This window comes from Periophthalmus magnuspinnatus, chromosome 13 (assembly GCF_009829125.3).
Source record: "Periophthalmus magnuspinnatus isolate fPerMag1 chromosome 13, fPerMag1.2.pri, whole genome shotgun sequence".
Lineage (NCBI taxonomy): Eukaryota > Metazoa > Chordata > Actinopteri > Gobiiformes > Gobiidae > Periophthalmus > Periophthalmus magnuspinnatus.
Genome location: NC_047138.1, coordinates 10,144,997 through 10,169,791, shown reverse-complemented (window position 1 = coordinate 10,169,791; position 24,795 = coordinate 10,144,997). Strand labels below are relative to the sequence as shown.

The window sequence follows — 24,795 nt, the reverse complement described above, 5'->3', positions numbered from 1 at the left end:
GGAGAGACGCGACAATCAATGACCGTGCCCATGTCCTGTCTCTACCTCTGTGTCTTCATCACGCTGTCCTCTGCTTGTCCCCCCACCTAAACCGCCCCTTTGACTATTTCCCTCAAAATATGACAGTGCCCAGTAATAAAAAAATATATATATATATCCACAAAGTCCACATCATGACCATGATCCACTTGACCGCATCTGTCTTATCTAAAAGGTAAACATGTCACACCACATTATTTGTCAGGCTACGGAGTCGAATATGGCCAAAATCAATATGTTCTTCTTGTGTGGGTTTACTTAAAACACTGATGTCACTGCGGGTTTCAGGGTGGGTCTCTCCTGCGCGCTGTTGAATGGTGAAAGTGCGCCTCCTGCTGGTTAGAAAAGGCACACGCTTCAGCGCCTCAGACAAACCCTTTGATGCTGCTTATAAAAATATACGACTCCCTTGACATTTAGAAAGGACCAACTGTCTCCCAAAAGAAACTCGCTCTGCTAAGGTCAAATACATGATTTTGATGATGGACCATAAGAGCGCATACAATGGCCACATTATGTATTAATTAAAAAGGTTTCAGGCAAAGAGAAGGCTTAACATTCTGTGTGTCAGTAACTTTCAAGCAAATGCAAGGCCTTTTAAATGTTCAAGGTTAAAGCCTTGAATCTACGAGCACACAAACACAGCAGAGCAAAACCACAGGACTGAGGACCAAAGCACTGCAGATTTATGACGCACTAGCTGCTCTAAATCCTGATGAGAAAACACTGCACTTTTTATTACCAAATACATCACATGTACTCACATTTAAAGACGAACATAAACACTTTGTAGTGACAAAGATTTTGTGGTTACTGATCTGCATGCAAATACTCTGAATAAGGTGTGGCCATCTACCATAAAAACCTGTGGAGAACCTTTTGATTTTAATTACTTATTATCAAGAGCAACATTATATAAGCCCTTACATTTACTCTTGACTATGTGTGACTTGAGACAGAAGAGTTCTGTGATAAGGCCAGGCAACAGACATCTTGGGTCATGTACATAAGTGTCCTTGAAGATTTTCATATAAAGTTACAATAACTGCCCTTCAATCATTTTCCAATTAACAAACTAGTCATTCAGTAAGTGCAGAGTGTACATGTGACTGCATTGTGCTTTATGGCAGCAATGAGAAAATGATTATCTGGAGGAGCAGTAATAAATCTTTAGAGTGTCTTCCTGCTGGGGAAAAAAACAGACATGGCTTACATTTTCCAATGTGTCATGGCACCATTTATTTATTAAAGTTATGCATAACCTTCCAACTTGATCATTGTACAGTATATGTTGAACTTCATGACATTATTAGAATATCAAGCAGTCGGATCAGCGGCGCAGACAGAAGCAAAAAGCAGCAGCGTTTCTGTCAGAAGCCGATATGCTCTCATGTAGAGAGGGGGACAACGGGCAGGGGACTGGAGGCAGGCTGAAGACACATGACATACAGAGTGAAGGGAGGGAGGATAAATAAGCATGAGAGCCACTGGGCTGTGCTGGAGGAGGGAGGGGACACCTAGATATGTCCTCACAGGGAAAAGAAAAGGACAATTACACGCAAAGGATGACAGGAAGAAATTAAACAGGACCAGATCAGAGCCTGCTGACTCTTCATTCTAGTGAACACCACACCTAGAATTCATTACGAATCCTAGTCTCAAACACAACTCATGAGATTCAACACATTAAGATCTCTGTCACCAGTGTGTTTCTGGCCTCTATCAGTCTCAATATATTCCTGCTATTTTTATCGGCAAGGCTAGCGTGCACGGAACACTCACACTATCCCATATGACTGCAGCAGGAAAAGCTGCCAATATGCTAACACCATGGCCAAAGCATGCAACCAATATGGGAAACACTTAAAAATGAGAAGAAAAAAATAAATACATCTTGGGATAAAAAAAAAAAAAAATCTTAATACATTATCTTAAAATTTCCTTTTCTTGTCTTGTGTTTCATATATATATTTTCTTAAACACACATCTTTATACATTTTGGTATAAGTTCTCTTTCTTCAAGGGAGTTTGGTGGGTAGGGGGTATGGCAGAAGGGTAAGGTTTGGGACAGCCCCACTTCCCTGATTGCCTTGTGCTGAGGGAGCAGGAAGCAGCATCTGATCGATGGTCCCTCTCCCCAAAAGTCTCTGCTCACACTTTGTCTCTCATTCTCTGTGCAACCGCGGGCGACTGCAATGGAAACCAGGGGTTCAGCGGTGAGAGGAGAAGCTCGTTTTCATGTCCAAAAAGTCCAGGACACATGAAGCAGTAACAGACTACAAGTCAATATTTCCTCTTTGGGACCAACTGGAACATGAACTATCTTTTATCTGAAAGACAAAATAGCCTGGTCAGTCTGGTGCATAACATTTTCTTTTTTTGGTTTATTTAGGTAAAGTATTACCTTTGTTTCCATCTGCATCAGCTGTAGACCTCCGCTGTATTAAATTGTTATATTTAGCTTCAACCTCCTGAAAAAAAAAAAAAAAGATAAAACCTGAAGTTGAATCTGAAGAGTAAAAATAAGTAGGGTCATTACCTTTAAATAGTTGAGGTAAGTCTGAAGATTTCTTAAGTGAGACAGGACTTCTCTACTGAAAGAAGAGAGGCTGCCAGCCTGGGACGCGGAGGAAAACCTTAAATTGATGCCAGAATCAGCAGTGCACCCCCTTAGTGGCTTTCCTGCAGTTGATGCCAAGATATCTTCATCTGTGCTGCTCTCCCCTGGGCCAACATAGCCTTCTAGGACCAAATATCCTGCTATGAAAATCACAAAAGACACTTGCTACTCAATCTGCAGAGGCAGCTCCACATCAGCAGGAGGCAGCCGCAAAGCTCAGTCAGAAGTAAACTTCAATGAGCTGTCGGGTGGCACTCACCATAATCTTCAGGAGAGTCGAAGAAACCAGTGTCTCCAGAGCCCAGGTCCTGCATGGGTTCATCTGTGTTTTTTCTTTCAGCTCCATTATGCACCATCCCACGAGAGCGGCTGTCCACGGGGGTCCTCAAAGAGGTGGTCCTGAGGATACGAGCTCCTGATGAGCGCTTAGTTCTCTCGCAGGCTTCCTGGGACATTAGCTGTGTCACCAAAACCTGCTTTAAAGCAGCAACTGCAAACAACAGAAAATACGAGAATTATAAGAGAATAATAATGATTTTATAAATGTCACATGTCTGATCTTACGTGTTTTCAGAGCTTCGTCAGCTTTAGAAGGAAATGGATTAAACATGTCTCCTTCTCGGATTTCCTCCGATGCCTGGAAATTTAGGCCTGTGTCCACAAAACCTTCTTCCTCTGTTTTTATTTCTTCAAATGGATTATTCTCAGAAAATGAACTCTGAACAGCACTTCTAGTCAACGGACTACTCTCTTTATCTAAAGTGGCAATTATAGAGATGCACAAAGAAATAATGAGTGAAACAAAGTAGACAAGAGTCTTTCCAAGCATAGGACTTTAATTATGAGTACGGTAGTTACCTGTGGACTGAGTGTTTCCAGTAGATGTGCGGACTGCATTGCTGCCTAGTCTGGAAACACCTGCTGCAATGATTTCTACACCATCTCGCTCCCCACTGAGACAAAGCAGAGAGATAATCAGAACGACATGGACTCATTGCCCTCCATGTATGTGTAATGAAATTCACATACTCTGACTGAGGTAAAGGTATGATGTTATGAGGTTTGACTTTCATGGCTTCAGCTCTTTGGCTGATCAATCTTTGCCACCTTAAAAGAAAAAAAAAAATAGCAGTTAGTCAATAGCAAAGTACACTTTGATATGAGACATCCAATAATAATAAAAATGTCAATTACGTTCTCTGATCTGAGACTGTGGGTGCCATCAGCTCATAAATTTGGGCTCCGTTGTCGGACATTGACAGGACAAAGAAAGACCTGTTGTCTGGAAGAAAGTAGGACATGTTAGTTAATAACGGACATAAATAATTATTTATTAGATGCTGGTGACTCCATCAACATAAATTCAGTTTACTGACTGCTGATTTAAAATTTGTATACTGACCTGTAGCCACTGACCGCACCAGCACAGTGCTCAGCTTGATAATAGGACTGAAGATATGTTTCGTATCTGCTGTACCAGCCAGGTTTTTACTGTGACATTTAAGGATAAGGCGTTCATCTTGTTTTTGTAGCAAAACAAGAATGTCCTCCAGCAGAAGGGTGTATAGCTCTAAAATGGAATAGAAATGTTGACCGAGTAAATGAAACATGTATATTCTAAGTGTTTTGTGTTTAATGAAATGTAGGCTTCAAACCTATTGTTTTGTCCTTGTTCACTTTCCAAGACAATGGTCCCTCGTGTACCAACATTTTCTTTGTAAGATCCAAGTTCTAAGAAAAATATACAAAATCTAATCAGAAAACAACCTTCACAAAAAAGTCTAAATACATGTACTAAAACATTTATAAAGTGTGAACAGTCACAGTATATTACTTCCATACGTAATATAACTCACCTTTAGCTCCAAGATCATAGGGTTGTCTGTTTGCTTGAGCGAGGATAGATCTAATCTTCTTTGGTAGTCTTCCAATCTCTGTGGAGTGGGAGAAAGTGAAAAAGATTACAAAAGTGCTTCATGAAATGATTGGTAGAGCCAGGATGACAGAAATAAAATAAACCATAAAATAGAAGATGTACCTGCTTGTCCTCTGATTCCTTCACTGCCTGGTTGACATGATTGAGAATCTTTCTACAGCAATCAGCAGCCTGCTTCACTTTGTCCTTTTCAGTTGGATTATCTGTAACACATGAAAACAAACATTAATAAACATTACATTAGAGGCACAACCTACTTTACCCAATGGGAGACTGCCAGACAAATTGCGTCTTCTCCCTTAATTTGCGAATCATCATTTACAAAAATTATGATGAAGCAGAGAGGCATTATGATCTCTTAATAGCTGGTTACACTTTATTCCTACTGAGTCCCTCCTCTCTGTGTGAGTCAAAAGCCCAGTCAAGACTAAAAAAGTGGAACAAGAAATAGTGGGGACATTTCCAAGATAGTGCATTATCACTTGAAGATCATTGGTTATAATCTCTTAATAACTCAATATTAGCTGTAATGCTAACGCAGGATTGCAGTTGCACTTAAAATAATTTATGATTATAAATGTAAATGTATATTTTAAGCAAAAACTTCTCCTTGTTATTGTGATGACTGGCATGTTATTCACATCTGCCATATAAAAATGTATTATCAATAAAAACTGTAAACATTGCAAAAGAAGAAAGCAAGTTGTGTTACAGCACCTGTGTACTTCGCGATGTTGTCCAGCAGCAGTGGGTACTTGGTGAGCCTCAGCATCTCTACAGGTATGATGTCTTTTAGTTGAAGTCTACGACACTGCCTATTACTCTCTGCCTCCTACAAAACATAAAAAGCAGACATTTGTATTCACTTTGTTCACTACAATATCTCACTCATAATGAATATAGACAAGAGCATGTCACAGCAGCACACCTGGATAAATGAGGTGAATCGAGAGTCCTTCTTCTGTCGGGTCTTGATGATCTCTAAAGCAAAGGGCTGGTTACTGCAGAAGGTCCCCACGGCCTGCTTGATCTTTTCCTCCTCTCCCCTGCTAAACTGTACATCCCAAAATAAGACAAAAAAACAGCTGTATCAGTCCAGATTAATTATTGTTTAAAGGCATTTAAAGTAAAGCAACAAGAGGGCATTTATTGAAACACCAGAGACACATCTTTGCAAATAGCAACAGAGTGAAATTAAAAAAGACAAAAATAATTCACATTTTTTTGTCATTGTGGACGAGATCAAAGTTTGATTACAGAAAACAGTGTGACTTTGTTTATATTTGTTGTCAAAGAAAGTAGATGCAGGATTGAAACTATCTCAGACTATTATTTTTTAGCAACGCACAGCATATTTGGCAAAGTTCAATAACTTGGAGCGCAATATATTTTTCTGCCCCATCAGTCATCTTGAAATCCATTCAATATAAGAAAATGCATGAGAGGGGAAATACAATTTTGGCCTGAAAATTGTACTCACCCAGGAGAGCAAGTCATCTCCTATCTGATCAATTACTGACGACTCATTTCTCTTCCGAACGGCTGCCATTTGCTCCAGTATTGAAACTGAAATGTAAAGATGCAGAATCACTGTAGAATGGCACGCCATCAAATTGCAATAACAATAATATCTCCAAATGTTTTTTTCAGTAAATAAATTAGTAAATAAATAAATAAATAGTTTACCATGCAACTCAAGAATCTCGTCTAGATTGGTAAAGATGTTCTTGATGTCAGCAGGGGGCAAAATGGCTTCCTTGGTAAGTTTTTGGTAAAAAACATGGTCCAATACTTTCAACATTCTCACATGTGCGCGCTCAGTTTGGAACAATTCTTAAGAAAAACACAAAAAGAAAAAAAACATGATTAGCGATCATTTTGGTAGACAGAAATTAAAATGAGAAAGTTATGCTTTCGTTTCTCACCATTTATAACCTCTTGTCTCTTGATTTCATGAGGTCTGAGCCCGGCCAGAACTTCTCGTCCCACCAGCTGCTGCCAGTTCAGGGGGTCATGTTCTGAGTCTGTGCCCTGGTCGTCTTCACTCTGCACATCACCAAGTCCCTCCAGCCTACACAAGAAAACAGCCAAATACTCAAGTTGCAGCTCCTTTTTTACAATATCTTCCAATAAGATGATTCAGTCTAAAACATGAGCAGTACAGCACACATACCTCCTCAGTGCTTTTGGTGTGCCATCATGTAATCTACGATAACAAACATTGATTAGAAATTCAAAAAGACATTATAGATAAAAAGGATGCCATTTGTATTGGAACAGAAGGACACCTGTCGCTCTCTCTGTCATCTTCTTGCAGTTGGTCCAGGTTGCACAGCTCAAACTGTGAGGCGGGATAGGTCAACGCATCCAGTGGGTCAGACTGGAGCCCATCACTCAGCCTAGAGGAGCCTGAAGTTGGAGTACCACCTAAGAACCATACACATTATTTCAAACCCCATGTGTTTGCGATGAAGAGACTACAATAGTGAACATACCTATGTCAGTGTCTTTACTGGTGTCTGAAGCAGCACTTCCTGGAGACGAAGTCATAGCCGAATGTACGAGCTCGGAGCCCTCACTTGATTGGCTCACGCGGAGACGCCCCCCCTCTGTGTGCTCACTGGCACCGAGTGTAGGCTGAGACAACTGCTTCTGAGGCCTGGGGCGACCATCTAGAGCTTTACCCACTGGAATCAGAAAGTACCACCAAAATACTAGGAGACATATTTACTTTTAGTTTGTGCATTTTCGTATGGTTCTTAACTGACCCGAGGCTGCTTCAATGCGACTGGGCCGACGCTGTGGTCCAAGGATGCTGGGAAATCTTTTCTTCACCTTCTCCTCTCCTTCTTTTTCAGTCTTAATACTTCTCTGTAAAAAAGTAAATATAAAACATTTAATGAGAAGGAAAATACAATAAAAGATAATTATACTTAAACAAAGTCTACCTTAATTTTTGGGAGAAAATTGATCCGAACCCATTTGGATTCCAGACTGCGAGGCTCCTTGACCCTCACACCAAGGTGCTTCATGTATGTATAGATAACATACTGCATTGTAGTGCTAAAGGCAAACAAACATACACTCAGCCTCTGCCATAGAGGAAGAAAATAACAAGTGCCCATATTGAGACTTGTGCCATATGTCATATTAGCCTTTTTCAGTTTCTCCACAAACCATCTGGACGAAACTGCAGCCATATGGCATTTCAAACAGCACTATCTCAGTTTTAAATAATTGAATACAAACACAATGCATAAATTAACAAGGTTTGTGGGGGAAGCGTGTGTTCCAAGAGTTAATCAAAGTCTACTGTGGAAATATTTCCTTATTATATTATGCCATAATTGGCTGACAAATACACCATTTTTGATTTAATAATGCTCTGGCAGCTAATTGCAAATATGTGGAGATTATGAACAGGGGGCAAAGGATCTGTATTATAATAATTGAATTATTAAACAATTATATCAAAGTAACATTGCCTACCATTTATCTTCCTCTGTATTCTGAGTACTTAAACTGCAATCAAAACAAAGTAGTAGTGAGTATCAAAGTAACATAATATACAAGAAGAGTTTTTTTAGTATCACTTACAGAATATCATCAATCTTTGTGATAATATTTTCAGCATACGATCGCTCTCTCTCTTGAGTAACACGGTCTCTGGTTCTCTCTTGGTCCAATCTAGACAGTTCACTTTCAGCCACTGTTAAACCCATGCTGCGTTTTTGCCTGCAAATGTTGAGAAGATCGCAATCATTGTTGTTCTCAAGAAAAATAAGTGTGAGTGATTTGTTGTCATTTTTACCTGAAATCTTCCAGGTGCTTCTGAATGTCAGGGAGTAATGAGTCTTGCAGCATTTGAACATGTTGTCTGTTTATTTCCTCAGGGATCAGTTCTGTCCGCCTTCGATCTACAGGCACAAACATTCACTTCAGATTGCCCCAAGTATTTAAAGGATTACGATAAGTGCTCACTAAACGTGTTCTATTTAAGATGCATACTTTCTAAATCACCAGAGCATATGATTTTTTAAACCATATAGTGCATGGCTGATTGAGTTATTAACCTTAGGGGATTATGTACAGCAGACGGGAAGATGATGATAATAAAAACACATGCAAAAGTAACAGAGGCCCTGAATAAACCCAGAGCTTACCAAGATCTGAAGATATTGATTCTGGAACTGCAACTTTAAGATTCTGTAAAAGAATTGTATAAATAAAAGACATTTGCAGCAAACAAAATAAAAAAAGCATTTTGTTTTATGCTTACAGCTCCCCGGTCAATGAAAAAACTATGGAGGTCCATGAACACTCGTCTGGTCTCTTTGGAGTTGGTTTGCTTGTAGAGGTCAGCGTAGAGGTAGCACAGCTGTGTAATCAAAATTAGCATTATGAGTTATACGCAGTCCAGCACAGTCGTGTTATGAATTATTTTAAAAACTCATTCTTACAACGGGAGCGGGGTCAAACTGAGAAATTACATGGTGCAAAAAAGCTGCGAGGTGAGCAGGACAAGACTTAAGCTGCTCAATGCTATTAAAGCTGTTACACTGGCCAATTGTCTGAAAAAAGATATACGATCGAATAGTTAATTTGAATTTTACTGTACACTTAAGATATGGATACGTAATACAGAAAATAAAATGATTATTTATACCTGCTCTTGGTCTGAATCAAAATAGCCGTCCTCAGCTCCAATGATCTGTGAGACAAGTCTAGAAGATGAGGGACTGCTGACTGCTGTTGGAGACACAGGGTCCTGAAAGACAACAATGTATTAGTAATTAGAAATTGACTGATATGAGTTTAACCACAGCAGCCAATGAGGCCAGAGTTTGATTAATTCAGATTATTACATACTAAATTACTGTCTATATGTTCACCAGTTCTGTATAATTATTATAACAAGGATGATATTTCGATACCTCACGTTCTCCAATTGTAATTCAATTTCAAAGACAAATTTTCTCCTTTCTATTTCATTATAATATTTCTGACAGTAAGGGCAAAAATTACCAGGTCAGTAGCATCCTCTGCCTCGGGAGAGTGGCAGGAGTTGAAGCTGTTGCGTGGTGTGCTCTTTGGACTGGGACAGAAGGGCTCCCTGGGGCGCTGCGGCTCTGGAGATCCAGGCCCACACCCTCGAGTCTGGAAATGAGCAACACGCTACAATAAGCCACATGCATGTACACAACTGTTAGATTAGCCAGCAAACAGATAAGAGACAATACACATTATAGATAAAACAACCACATGCTATGGACTGAATCAGGATGTGAGAACATACAGAAGTGCTGCTCCAGGACAGATCTGTGCTATGGTCTCCTTTAGAGGTGAATGTGTGCTCTGTCTCCAATGTGCTACTGTCATCTGCTTCTCCACTTGGAACAGCCTCCTAAAATCATCAAATAGGTATTCAAGTATATTAAAGGGGTGCAGGCAAACAGAAAATTAATACATTTATAAAAAATATAGATCTAGAACCATAAAACAAACTGTATCACAGACACAAAGAGGAATTAGCCTAATCCTCTAGGGAAGATTAATGTTTGTCTGGGACGAAGGCTTTGTCCTCTACAAAACCATAAGGCTGGTCCAATATCCCAGATTGACCAGTGTTATTCTGCACATTATTTGTAGTTCACATAGAAACTTTTACCTGTGTTGCAGTAGAGGCTTTGAAGAGCTGACCCTGCAGCTGAGGAATGTGTTTTTTAGCTTCATGGATATCTTTCAGTAGTTTAGGGGAGGGCTTCCTGCTGTACTCATCCTTCATAGCCTACATGTCAACAATGTGAAATATAACTGTTGTGTTAACTATGTTAAATGATACTGTAATAACAAAACATGCTGATGTGACACTAACCTGTAGTTCTTGCTGCTCTTTTGACACTACTCGTGGGAACACGTCACACCTCTGGTTCAAAGGACTGCTATTTTCATCCTGTGGTAGAAAAAAAGTAAATGAATAGTGGGCGCATAATGGTTTAAAACAAAGTGAATAGAGTCATGAGATGAGAGCAATGAGGAGTACCCATTGTGGCTGTGAAGAAGAGTGGCGATCCTGAGGACTGTAAGGTCGCTCTGTTGCTGGAGAGTTTGGAGAAGAAATACTGACACCCAACATCTCAGACTCTGCCTCAGACAGAGGGATCTGAGTGAGCCCCGGAGGGCGCCCCAATACTGTGAGGGCCACATAAGAGCCCGCTGCATACAGAAGAAAATCAAGTCATTTATATACTTTTGCTCTGTTCATCCAATCATCTACAACCATTTAAAAACAACAGTAGCTTATACTCACATTTGATAAGTTTTACTACTTCGATATGATTAGAATGTGTAACAAGGGTCCCATTGACCTGAAAAAACAAGCATATGGTTGTGATGCTTCATTTTAACATAGGAGTAGAGTGTGAGAACACTGGCTGGTCAAAAGGGGGCAGTATACAGTCTTTGACAGACTGACACAGGCAGCACAAGGCATTACCTTAATGATTCTGTCTCCTGTCTGAACACCTGCCCGCATAGCAGCCCCATCTGGCAAAAAACACAAACAAACCTTTTAATTACGTAATAAGCAAGGGAAATAAATTAAATAAATGTACCGTCATGGGAAAACACAAAAGTCATAGCCTATGTTCAGCAAGTGTGATTTTCCACACTAAACTGTAGAACACAGCCTGACACGCCAGATGTTGCAAAATAACTATTTGAGTACTATTTTGAAAGACCATAACAGTGGTTATATTACGAGAAGGACCTGTTTCACAGCTCCACCCCAAACAAAAGGATTTAGGCTGTAGACAGGTTATTATAGGATCCCAGTCTAGATAAAGTCTGCAGTCACAACCAGCAGAGAATATGAAGCTAATATTACTATCGGTGTCTGTCAATTGTATTTATGTGGTAAACTTTCAGTAACTTTAAAAGACTTAGTGTGTGATATAAAATGGTAAACAATGACCAGGAGAAATTACACATTTGATATTTTTTTTAAAATAATACAATCTATATAAGGACGACTGTTAGATGTCCCATCTTACCTTCTTTGACGAGTTGCACAAACACTGGGTTGTCACCACTGACTGTGAGCCCAAAGCCATTTTCATCTTTCTGAATGATTACACATCGTTGGACCAAACCTGAAATCAAAACAAGAATCTGTTGAACTATGACTGATCTTGTTCTTCAACAAATACATAGCCAGTTTTGCTTAAATATATTGCAAGTCAGTTAGTGCAAATAATGTCTAATTTAAACTTTGTATAAACAGGAAATACTGCTTAGGCATTTATGTTAACGGACTTAATGAAGCATAACCTGACTGGATAAGGTGTCTAATCTGTTGTTGTTTTTGTGGTCAGTGCATTGTCAACTGGAGGTGAGTGGATCAATCAGTCAGGGTAAAAGGGGGATGAGGAGAGCAAAGACCAGAAGCTAATACATGCAGAAGTTTAGAGAGGCAGAAGGTACAAGGGGGAGGGGATTTGGGAGAGAGATGGTGGGACAGGGGGAGGGGAGTTGGGGAGAGAATTAGGGGCATCAGAGTGATGGATGAAGCCACATGGGTTCATAAAGTGGTGTGGATTTGTCTCAAAGGATGTTGGCGTTTGGCCTGTTTTAGAATCCAGAAGAGGGCAGGCGATGGACCATGAGTAGAGGCAGTGTTGAGAGGAGCTCAGATCACATTAATCCATCCCCATCAAGATAATGTATAATTCAGAGGTTTCAAAGATCCATAATCAGCCCCCTTTGAAATATCCGCTTCGGAACTGACCTTTAATACTCATTAAGAAGTCTTAAAGCAGCCATTACAAATGAAGGGAGGTCATTCAAAGGTTAGATTTCTTTTCTAAAGTTTCATCAATGAGTTTCCTGTTACTCCTGTAACTCTTATGTTTTGTCTTGACTTTTTATCAGGAACACATCAGAAACAAATCTTGATAAACTTTGTCTCAGACAGTGGGCAGAATGTTAGCTTCAAAATGTGTGTGGCTCAGACGGATGCAATTGTTTTGTCCTTCGTCAGCAGGTGAAGCAAACGCTCTGCCACTGTGTCAGGTCATAGCTCAGGTTACACTTCAGGATTTTTGTTCCACCATTAGCTTTTAGGCTCAATATATAGAACAATTTATAAAGCAGCACAGACATCCATACTGTGCAGTGTGAATGTACAGGACACAATTCTTCATGCAACACTTAAATTTGAAAGAAATAACAGCATGCCTAAACTCTGATTTCATCCCAAACGGTTCGGAAGAGAATACAGTGAAGTTGGCCCAGCAAAATAACAAATGATATATTGAAGAGAAAAACATGGTTAACAAAAAGTTTTTGACTACAGCAATTTTAAAAATGCACACAAGAGACATACTGTATTAAACTCCAAAAATGTTGTTCCTCTTTTGTAAACTGAACTTTGATACAGTAATTATTGTGACAAGCCTACTATAATGCACGTTTTCCATGATCAGGCTTTTAGTACTTAGAGAAAAAGGTTTGTAAGCTGACAGCGGGGTTATAAAGAGCATGGAAAGGTGCAGTTGTCACAGCAGCCATTCTTACCACAGGACTCAGGCTTCCCCTCTGCTAGCACACTGCTGCTGCCACTCTTCTGCACCACCAGAGCGTCTGCTCACAGCCCCCCACCACGCGGACCCCCAGCGCAGACAACAGAGAAGCAGACACACACAACCACGCAATGACGACACAAGGGAACGGAAGGAAACACAAGACAGGAGAGAGAAAATCATAAGGAAAAACAATCATGGGAAAGAAAATCAAATCGACAAATAGATTTCAATACACAATGTTTTGGACAGGCAAGAGCACAATGAGCGACACCTACAGGAGTGGAGGTCACACTTCCACTCCTGTAGGTTTCACTCATTGGGTCAAACCTAACTAATATACTTTAATAAAAATAATGGTACATTCTGTTGCTTGCTAATGCCCATCTATACCTACAGTAACAATTACAAAATATATATAATAATGGGTGACTCATGAAAAAAGTCAGATTTCATGCAAAAGCAGCACACACAAAGGTATGCAGACAACTGCATGCAGAAAAAGAAATGGGTTGGGATGTTAAACAACTACACCCACAAGGTCAAACTCTCACTTTTAATGTTATGGGAGAAAACTTGGGAGAACACTCTCCCTACAGCCACACATTTGACACATATCTTGTCTGGTGCCTTTTAACGTATAAAGCATTGCGCAGTAGGGATTTTCTAGTGTTTTGAATACAGAAGCTTAGAGCTTATTAAAATCTCATGCAACAAGATACAAGATGTGTTGTCACGATACCCTTCTGCCTGATGTGCTTTAATATAAAACAGCAGTGTGCACTCTGACATGAAGTGAAACACACAGTGCCTGTATGAACAGTTAATGAAACTGTAAACTGTAAAATCAGATCTGGATTTGTGTTTAGTAGATTGCAGCATTGTACTTTGAATTAGAAAATGTATTTTTGTGCCACAAATGCCACAGCAGATAGAAATGTTATGTCCATCCAGAGGACAGAGGAGAAGAGGAAAACCAGTGTAACTGAACATTACCTGTAGGGTCAAAGTCATTGCAGGACACAGAGGTTTTGTCACTTTTTGGTTTCTTATCGGGAGGAGGGTCCTTAGAGAGAATGCTGCTGGTTCTAGACAAAGAAGAACAAGTCATACTGAACAAATGAACAATGTACTGTGTAATACACTGAAAAATATAGAGAATCTGTTTATATTTTTCATCACTATAGAAATAGAGACGGATAAAATAGAAGAGAACTGTGTGAAAGAGCTTATCTAAGTATGACTGAAGGGGCCGCTGTATGTCAGTCACTCAGAGGATATGAGGGGCTTCCCTGAGTGTCCCATGAGCAGGGGCAGTGAATGGACACTACTCAGATTAGTGTGTGACTGAGTCAGACAGAAGCCTGAACCTCCAGCTCTGTGTAGCTCCCACTGCCCATACTGGCCCCACCGTGAGAGAGCACACTTCTGTGCACAGTGAAAGGCCGCGATGGGCTGCCCTCAGAAGAGGGAACCCTTTGTCCCTCTGTGTGTACGTGCTGTGTACGTGTGTTGTGTACGTGTGTGTGTGTGTAAGTTGTGTATGTACTGAGGGGGTGTTTGGTGCAGACTCTGAGGACGTCTGTGTGTAGTGCAGACCGGGGCTGCTGAAATATTACCTCATCGGGAACAAATAATGAAAAGAAAAAGGCCAGAGTCTTACCTGTTTGCTTTCTTGGGAAACCTAAAAAGAGCACATACAATAGGTACATATTAGACTCAAATTCAAAGAAAACAATATAGAAATGACTGGACAAAGAACACTGAGGTCATCTTTTATAGTGTTAGATGAAGATTCCCAGCTGTCAGTGTCTTGTGTGCCTCACAGAGTGAGAAACACCATAATCCTGATCAAACATCAGAGCACTAGAGCAGCAGATTAAAGCATTTTCAGGTCAAACGCCCCCTGCCTCTAAGATCTCAGCTGTGTGTGTATGTATGTGTATTTGTGTGTATGCCTTGATCTAGTCTCAGACAGACATGGAGCTACCGGGCTGTAATAATCATATCCACAACACACTTCCTGGCATCCTCCCCTCATTCTTAGAGATGCTCTTTCAGAATCATGTTAACATTTGTACTGAGTCACTCTATCTTTGTTTGTGAATAGTAAGTATGGTTTTATTTCTCAGAGTAAAGCTCCTTATTGACGCCGCACATGAACTCAACTCAGTTTTCCAGAGAATAGTGCATATAATGTTTCACACAAATTGACTTAGCCATATTGGTTTCACAAAGAGTATTTTCAGAAGCTTTTACTTATATGACTCTCCAACCGGCAAATACAGACATAATCCCAATGGGCCGAGTTTGAAGGATTAGCCGAATAATACCAGTGTCAATGTTTACAGCATCACACAGACTATGACAACAGATGATGTGATTAAACCACCAGCAACAACAAGGCAGCAGCCAGCCAACAAGGCCAAGACCAAGGGACAAACATTTACCACTGGTGTAAGGTTCACACCATTAAATGATTCCAGTTTCCCTGGATAGAAGGGCAATGAAAGGTTGATCCTTCTTAAACCATTCACCATTTTATATATGTTGATAAAAAGTAAGTGTTGTCACAATATTAAAATTTCAAACTCCATTTCGATACTAAGGAATAGACTCTATACAATACCGATTCCATTACCACAGCTCAAGATCATTCTGAAGCTATTCAGGAAACGTTCATTTCTGTCCTGTGAAAGTGACTTTTTTAGTATTGATACTTGCTCTAGTATTGATTATCATCTGATTTTCGATACTTTTGGCAACTCTATTTTAAGAGGATACATTTAAAATGTATTCATTAATTTAACATAAAACAAAAACAAAACAAAATACATTTAAATAGGCTTTTCTGTGCTACATACATTTGTGACCTCAGACAGCACATTACCTACTTGTTGCATTATTTGCTGCATAACAGCCAGTTCTTTAAGCCTTATCTCTTAGGCAGTTCTCTGTCTGATCTCCACGCTGGACTACACATTGAGAACTCCAGTTGTCCGTAATGGGGAGGTCTCACGACTTAACTAGCCCACATTAACTCTCTTTCTCCTGGCGACAGTGTGTTCCATTCAGAGCGAAGCAGGGCCAAGCTGAAAGGCCCGTTTATAGAAATGCCTTGGACTGTAATAAGTTCCAGAGGCAGAAAGAGAGAAAAAAAACTAGCTTGAAGTAGCTCACCGCCTTGAAACCTCTGAATTAGAAAGATGGAAAATGTAAGACTTGAACATACAATCCTGAACTAGGACATGGGTAGCACTGACCTGAGAATGACTAAGTGAATAGGCACATGGATGACTTGGAGACATGAAAGCATGACTGGCTGGATGATGCAATGACTTAAAACAACAAGGCAACATTATATCTGCCTGTATGCAGAGAGAAATGAATATATACAAATACAGATACAGTGTCGACATTGTTATAATAAATAATATGCTAATGTTAAGATCGCTACTGGTAAATTTTCTGTCACTTCAAACAACAACTGTTCCACACGAAAGCTTGACAACATGAGTAACACTATCACAATGTAAATATCAGGGCTGTCAAATGATCATATTTGATACCAGAGACATAAAACCTCTTGTCTGACACGTGGCATATTTTGGAGCCTGTGTATAGACCAGATAACTATTGTTAAATTCCAAAATGAGTTGTCCATCATTTCAATAATAGCTGTGATTAATCAATAAACTTTTTTCAGCCGTACTTGTTTTAAGTGGTTCTGCTGCAATGCGCCATTTTGTACATTAAAGGTATAAAAGGTTTGTTATTCTGATGTAAACTCCTTAATGAGAGCTAATGTGAATGATACAGTTTTAATCGATTGACTTGTCACACAACTCCCGATATGAGCGATCACAGGGCACTTTCTGTCTGGCTGAAAAAGGATCACTTATTGTTCCACTGCTAATTGATCATCTCCATAATACACTCTTGAGATTCAGGCAAAATGGAAACTAAAAACATTTGCAACAGATGGGAGGAAATTGATAAATAATTTGGTGTAAACTGAATAGGACACAGCAATACTAATCATCAGATGTGATTTGTAGACAATTGTATCGATAACTCCTCTGAACAGACAGGAGACCACTTCCTGGGTAAAGTCGATTCATTTAGAGGGAAAGAGAAAGGGAGAGGAGGCAGAGTCAGACGAGTGGGATAGGTTGGGAGGGAAGGGCAGTACTTGAGCGAGCCTGGGCTTGAATGCTCCATTGAGGTTTGGTGTTTTGATGGAAAACTGTGGCAGAGCTGAGCCAACTGCAGCAGTGGCAGTAGGAGAGGCACAGTCTAAACCAGGCCTCAAAGAGAAAATGTTTGAACTGAAATCTGTATCAAAATTTATCAAAATTCGCTTTCAACTATCTGAAAAGAGACGAGAGACTGCAGAAGTATAGTCAGGGCTCATGCAGGACTGAGAGGAAGCACTTGGGGTTATTTTTAGTTCCTCTCTTGAATAAATTCGTCCAAATAGGAGAAGTAAAAGTCAAGTCAAGTGAGTGAAAACATGACTAACACAACACAAATGGGCTGACAAAGGGAGGCTGTATTCTGTATATCTAATTACATAACAAGGACAGCTAATCTGCAGTGTTGTAGCTCAGGCAGAGACTAGTGCTCCCTGAGAGGCTGTTGATGGTGGAGAGGTGGGGCCTGTGTGAAAATAAAAGAGGACTCACGGAGCTGGGTGTTGCCTCGGGGCCACAGCACACATCAGACTGAGGTGTGTTTCATGGCAGGGTGAATGACCTCGCAAAGGGCAGCAGAATTCTCACATGTCGGAAAGTTTAAAATGCACGCAAGAAGGCAACTCAACATTAGAGGTGGACGATATAATATAAGTTAATTAAGTAGTGAAAATCTAACCACTACTATTAATATTAGTTTTACTGTTACAGGTACATTTGAGCACATGATGATAGATTGCAAAAAAATGAGGGATGGGCAATATATTGTATTGGTGATATTATACGGGAGAAAAGCAGAAAAGAGACGTTAAGTGAGTTGGCAGAATATTTGGTATTTTTATTATTTGTATGTAAAAAGGCGGATTAAACACATGATTCACAAGTTTAATCTGTCTTGATGTAAATATGTTGCTTCCTTATACTTTTTCTGCGTAAATAGTTATTTTTGCACGAACCTCGAGTGTAGTTGTTATCTTGTGAGCGCAGTTTGGGTCAGATACATAAAGATAAGTAATAGTTTTGAGAGGTTTTGCCAAGCTTGCTTTTTAGCTGACTAATCTGTAAATAAATAAATAAAACAAAATCAAAATGAAGAAAATCTATGGTTAAAATGTGGTCTACCAAAAAAGCTATGCAACAGGCTATTTATTCTCCCTAGCAAGTCTCACAACAAGCCATTCATGCTAGCTCTAATCTTATTGAGAGCAGCGTTGATACAGTGTCCCCAGTGACAGGCCATTTGTAAAGAACCCACACATCTTCTATCTAATCTAAACACTCGAGTCACACAAAAACACAATCGCAATGACAACTCAAACTCTACTCTCTACTCATAGCCATCAAGAAAGTTCACCCCCTCATACTAAAAAACTCACTATAGACTACTTAAGCTTACTTTATTACTCTTGAAGTGGGTCTGGACATTCACTTCCTATATGATATGAGTACATTGCTATCTGAAAGTGGACGTATTAAACATGAGAGTTGGGGATAAGAGACATGACTATGGCTATGGCTCCAGAGCTCAAGCTTCTGCCTCAGGGGAAAACGGTGCCCTTTCTGCCCCAATAAACCTCATCAGGATTCCTGACAGGGTTGGGGGATAGACATTTGTTCATGCTATGCTGCTGTCTACTGTCTTGCACCACTGGGAAAGAAAGCTACAGGCAAGGTGATTCACCGAGCTCCTCCTGGTCATGAGCCGGGCAGAACCCAGATTTGGACAAGAGAAATCACAAAAACAAATCGAGCTGATTCTTTTGTTGAGTAATATGTGTTAAAGGGGACATATTATATTAAATGGACTTTTATGAGTTCATATGAACATATTACAATGGTGTTCTATGTTATATTTCGATTGATTCATGCATGTTTGTATAATCCTGCATTGTTCTGCTTTTGAGGCTACAGTGCTCAGAAAATCTTAGTTTTCACCTACCGCCCTATCCCTTATTCCAAAAATTCACACTCCGAGTCATACATGTAGGGTTCAAAATGGTCTTGTAGCTATAGTTCACACTAAAACTGCATGGTGTCTTCTTCAATGACCAACTATTTGAACGACTATAGAGGCAAAACAAAAAGCATTGTTTTAATGAACTGACAAGGAAACAACCACTACTGCAGTTCTTCAGAATATGCACCATCATTTTGACCATATACACAGCTTGTGGGACAAAAAACTGAACTGAACTGTTTTAACATCAGCCTGACCCTTCCTCAAAAATAGCACTGCCTGTTCACCTCTGAATCAGCAGAAACAGACAGTAAGATTAATCAACGTGCAGCCGTGTGTTGCTCACATGTTTATGTTGCACAAGTGTCTTCTAGCCTCCAGGAAAAGCATCTCCACGTTATGCAATGATATGAACAAGCAACGCATACATTTACATAGATAATTAGAAGAGCTTGCATGTTAAGTGTGGCAGTGTACATTAAATAGGCCCACCAGTTTAAGAGGACAAATAAAGCAGAGCTCGAAAATCCTGTGATTTTGAGTTGACTTCTCCATGGCTACAAAACTCGACGGACAAGTGAGGGCATGACACTTCAGGAGACAACCCTCTACGCATTCTATTTTTTTTTTTTTTTTTTACTGTTGTACTGTTCATGGCTTTTGTGAAGTGCAAGTAATGTTTGGGCCCTGCAGCTTTCTCAGCACAGGAAAGAATCGTAGAGGATGTCTTCAAGGATCACCATCACAGGAGTAAGAAGCACAACTCTCCCCAGTGAAGCCCACAGTCCACCTACTTTCTCGGCCACTCGCCCTGGGCCTTGTGCCATTGCTTTTCCAACAATCTCATCTATGCTTTGTCTTCCACTTGATTCATTTATTACTACAGATACATAAGAAGTCTTTAACTTACACACGCACATATACTAGGGCTGGGAAATATGCCACACAATGTATTTTGCAAGATCACAATTTCAAATGTGCCACGGTCCATGTGCCCTTACTGTCTTTATATTACCTTGAATAGGTATATAAAGTCATCTGCTTCTTAACACTTCACTGTAATTGGTTGATCTATCTGTCACTCATATAACAATGACCAATAGCAGATGTGGGTAGGAGGAAAAGTATCTCTAAAGTGCATCGAGGAGTAATAAACAGAACATTTGTGAATTACAATATGGCGATTTCACCAAAAAAGCAGATTGTCAATGGGATTGGATCACATATCAATTTGTATTGCGATATCAGTAAGACCTAACATATACTGGTGTAATTAGAACAAGACAGAGGGAGGTGCCTGGAACATCCAATCCAAAGACTGGATGGAGCTTCTAGTGATGCAGAGTGCAGAGAAGGGGCTGACCAGTGAGCATGGGGAGAGTTGGTGTGTGCCTGACAAAGTCACATGTTGGTGCAAGGCTCAGCTCTTCATTTATAATCCTGAAATAAACAACCCACCAAATGCGGCAAGACTTCACATCCATTCAAACATGAAGGACCAATAAAAATGTTGAATACAAAACTTACCACAAGAGTAATTTATAGTGAAAAGTGCAAAGCGTGACCTAAAAACTCCTCTGACAGAGATTTTACAAGAGAGAGGAGAGCCTGTGGGCATGTCTAACTGGGGTTAGTATTTGGTTAGAAATAATTTAGCATATTTAGAGAGTGGAGGACTGTGCAGTGCATGCCTCTGGGAAATGCTGCATGATTTCTATAGACATAGGATCAGGCAGATTACACAGCATTAAGAATCTCAAGGCACTGCGCAGTATATTGTCAGGACGACTGAATGACAGAATGTCTACCCTGGAGTCATCTCTTACTCAGCAAATGGATGTGTCTATTACTACTGCAGCTGCCTAATGTCTCCTCCTAACATATGCTGAGAGTTGGGGAGCAGAACATCTTACACATGCCATATCATTAAACTAAAATCTCAGTGTAGATGTTACTTAGGAAATGTGTCTGAAATTATACTCAAATGGCATGTTATCCATCAGGATACTAATGACTTGTGTACTTGTTTTTTAAAGGCACATTTAACAGTAGCTGACACAGCACTCTCACTATAAATGCATAACAATGAGTAAATGGGAGGAGGGTTATAGTCTATTCTCAGGAAAACAAAGATGCACTGAGAGAAAGTAAGCTGTCAGAAGCACTCATGGATACATTTATCATAAAGATACCCAGATGTAATGAGAAGATAGTGCAGGAGTTTTTTCTGCAATGGCCACTGTTGATTAAATTACAACAATCAGCTAAACTGTACTGCTGTGATTGACAAATACTACAGATTTACATTTCTGATGTTTTGACTGCAATTTAACCCAAGTAAGCAGCACCTTCAATATACCTTAGCAAACTGACAGGCCAAATGAGAGGATACAGCTGGCAGTTTACTCCCACCGATTGTGGACTATTAGTGATGTCACGAGCACCACTTCCCGGGAGGGCCTCAGGGGGGGCTTGGGGTGAGGGTTGGTGGGGTTGGGAGAAAAAAAACGTGGACATCAGCAAAACTGTGGGACAAAGCGCTAACAGCACACTAAACTGACCCAGCGGCTGGCGACCCAACCCCATGACTGCTGCCGGACACTCACATACTCATGAAAACAAAACACACTCTGAAAGCAAAGGCAGCTAATGGCAGTGAATTACACACTCCCTTAGAGAAATGCACTGCTCCAATCAATAAAGTTATTATGTCCAACCTGCAGTTCTGAGCACATGGAACAGAGGATGCAATATCACATTTTATCAGCTAGTGTACAGCGAACATTTTTTATTATTGTTACAACTGAGATTTACTTATTACTACTTCTATAAGTTTCCAATTAGAGTCATTAGTCAAAAATAAAGACCACATAATGAGTGGACTATTTAAGACATAGGCTTGCACATTTGTTGTGCCAATACTAACCTAAAAAAAACATAATAAATAGTAGCACTATGGCAGCTGGTGCCAGTCACTGCTGCCATCCTTGCTGTGGGGGAGGGGGGCTGTAGCCTCCAGCTTAAATCCTGGCCATAAGGATATTTCATATTCCTGTGTCCTGCGAGGGTTCATCAGTCCCCATTATAGGCCTGCTCTATGAATATGTGGGATCCAGGTGTCAAGCTCTGACTAGTGCTGCCATCACCGATCACTTCTGACAGCCAAACATGAACCAGTGCAAAACACTAGATGAACAATATTTTGAGGCCCAAATGTAAGGCAAATGCTCTCCACATTGGTATATACATTTACAACAAAATAGATATCTATAACAATCACTTTTAGACATTTTGTTTCATTCCACACCAGTAATGGCAGTCTAATCATAATTAGTGCTGTGCCCTCATTGCACCAAATCTCTATGCATTTCCTTTACTTTAGTGTTTTTCCCAAACAAAATATCAGCCCATGGAGCTTTGGCACATAGCCAATATGTCTAAAAGTGCATAAAGTGCAAGACTTGATATATACAGTGACACTTCAAATTGCAACACCATCAAAATGATTATTAACTACAAAATACTCACATCCACCATAAAACCATAGGTCCACAGAGAGGAGGAGTGTGACGTCAAGTTAAGGTGATTACTTGATTGACTTAAGGTTTAGTGTAACCCACAGATCGTTTTAATAAGTGTAGTGTAAGGTTAAGAGTTTAAATTAGAGGATTAGGAGTAATAGTGATGTTGAAACGTGTTCTGTGCTCACAGATGACTGCTGTCTGCCACACAAACAGAAGCAGACCTCCTCAATCCCTGGACAATTACTACTTTACAGTCTGCTCTCACTGACATCAGGCCTGTTTCCATGCAGATCCGCTGCTGCCGGGTAATTACAATGTATAACACAGTTATGACCAAGCAAATCCACAGAGCATAGTGCTGCAGATGTGAAATCTGTTCTCATTGCACAGTTTCATGTGTCATCTACAGTGTCTAGATCAAGGCACACACAAAATGTTGATCATGATCAGGCAAAGTTGGACCTGTGTGGTGTTTAAAAGAAGGGTGCTGTTATACATTACCTGTCAGTGAAGCTGGACTGTGTGTCACTCATTGGGCTTCCGGTTCTAGATTTGCAGTAAATTATATCCGATTAACATTTTCCAAGTGTGCTGAGGCGATGTGTCTGTGCGTCCTTCGGTTGCATCCGTTTGGAAGAGGTGAGGATATCTGACAATGTCGAGCATATATTGACTGCAGAATACTGCTGGGCTGTTGCAAGGCACGTCCAAATACCTGAAGTAAAAATACTGACTATATACAATCCACCAAGCGATGTGTTCAGTGAAATACTGCAAGGAACTAGGAAGGTAAACAAGGCTCTTACATGAATTTGGGCCTGTTTTGCGCTCGCCGTATAAGCACCACAGATAACGATTGTCCGGCTTCGATCAAAACAGCCAGAATAATAAATACACGGCTTCAGCTGACACAAGTTGTGGTGCATCTATGAACTCCTTAAATGAATCCGCTGTACGCACGTCCCAGTCCTCGGCGATGTAGTGTAAACAATCAGTATTCCCATGTAACACAGCTTAGCCGTGCGGCGTCCTCCCCTTGGCCACTAGTACATCTCGGCTCAGACTAAATGATGTCTCAGGATGCTGAAAATTCCTGTAGTCTGGATTGGTATTCCCTGTTCCCAGAAATGTCTGCCTGTGGCCGTCCGTGAGGACGACTCTCCCGTGACCACTAGAATACAGCTCCAAATCCTATTTGAGCCGTGTATCAAATTAGTAGTACATCAACAAAATGTACCGGTGGGTGATGTCAAAATAATAATAAGAAAAGCAGTAGAATCAAAGAAAAACAATGTCTTTTTACAAGTATTTTGTCACCACGGTCTGGCTGGCGTTGAATCTCGCCAGCAGCAGCTAACAAAACAGATGAGCTCTTTCAGCAAAAACTTTGCTTCGTGTGCTCTTGTTTCGAGTGCAAACTAAGCAAACTCGCATTCACAACAAAGAGCCAGCCGATGACCAAAAATATATTTCCAACACTACATCGATGTAAACTGGATGATAATAAACCTCGGTTGTTTTCTTCAGAAAGTCTCCTTGAAGAATCAAATCCAGTGGAGAGAGTTAGCACAGCGCAGCACTTCTTGACTCCATGTTTCCATCCAGAATTGGTCGTTTCTCGGTACAATTCCCGTGGATGGAAAGGGGGCTAGCAGTGGCCAGCTAACGGGACAAAAAGTAACCAACAGTCCCCCGTAAACCTAAAACAAAGCACAAATGTGCGGAAAACATAGAATAAACACTAACTAGCGTTTTTTCCGACGCATTACACGATTCGAGTGAGTGGATAACAAGCGGAGACTCATCAAAACCCGCTTTCTACCGCTAGCAACGCCCTAGCCAGCCAGCTAGCACTGGGATCCAACAGCGCTCCTCTCACTGACCACTTCCGCCGGGAGATGGGACAAAACTCCCGTTTCTGCCCCAAGAAGCTGCCAAAATGTTTTA

At 40.4% G+C, this 24,795-nt stretch overlaps 1 protein-coding gene across 5 annotated transcripts; it reads right to left on the bottom strand.

The window, feature by feature from the left end:
- Window positions 1-1,248: 1,248 nt before the first annotated feature.
- LOC117379802 (rho guanine nucleotide exchange factor 12) lies at window positions 1,249-24,773 on the bottom strand. Of its 5 annotated transcripts, XM_055225810.1 has the most exons (42): window positions 23,655-24,773; window positions 23,350-23,563; window positions 14,838-14,858; window positions 14,171-14,262; window positions 13,170-13,235; window positions 11,648-11,746; window positions 11,092-11,141; window positions 10,906-10,963; window positions 10,639-10,811; window positions 10,471-10,548; window positions 10,264-10,383; window positions 9,892-9,999; window positions 9,621-9,752; window positions 9,262-9,363; window positions 9,056-9,166; window positions 8,875-8,973; window positions 8,759-8,801; window positions 8,407-8,512; window positions 8,193-8,330; window positions 8,085-8,117; window positions 7,544-7,658; window positions 7,364-7,466; window positions 7,091-7,282; window positions 6,884-7,022; window positions 6,769-6,801; window positions 6,521-6,666; window positions 6,282-6,428; window positions 6,076-6,161; window positions 5,524-5,649; window positions 5,313-5,427; window positions 4,698-4,798; window positions 4,516-4,593; window positions 4,315-4,390; window positions 4,062-4,229; window positions 3,854-3,941; window positions 3,689-3,766; window positions 3,518-3,612; window positions 3,224-3,415; window positions 2,919-3,149; window positions 2,579-2,799; window positions 2,444-2,510; window positions 1,249-2,369 (listed from the first exon to the last, which is right to left on the bottom strand). In XM_055225810.1, the coding sequence occupies exons 2-42, from the start codon at window positions 23,379-23,381 to the stop codon at window positions 2,359-2,361; spliced, it is 4,269 nt and encodes a 1,422-aa protein (XP_055081785.1). In that variant the 5' UTR covers window positions 23,382-23,563; window positions 23,655-24,773; the 3' UTR covers window positions 1,249-2,358. The 5 variants fall into 5 exon arrangements, with proteins under 5 accessions (XP_055081785.1, XP_055081787.1, XP_033832410.1 ...); XM_055225812.1 differs by lacking the exon at window positions 13,170-13,235 and having other exon boundaries at window positions 23,655-24,772; XM_033976519.1 differs by having other exon boundaries at window positions 2,579-2,796; window positions 23,350-24,725.
- Window positions 24,774-24,795: the final 22 nt, after the last annotated feature.

Coding starts and splice junctions, on each gene's coding strand:
- LOC117379802 (XM_055225810.1), bottom strand. CDS start 23,381: ATGAGTGACACACAGTCCAGCTTCACTGACAG. Junction 3,942..4,061: donor GGTGCGGTCAGTGGCTACAG/GTCAGTATACAA, acceptor ACTTTCTTCCAG/ACAACAGGTCTTTCTTTGTC. Junction 3,150..3,223: donor TGACGAAGCTCTGAAAACAC/GTAAGATCAGAC, acceptor TGTTGTTTGCAG/TTGCTGCTTTAAAGCAGGTT.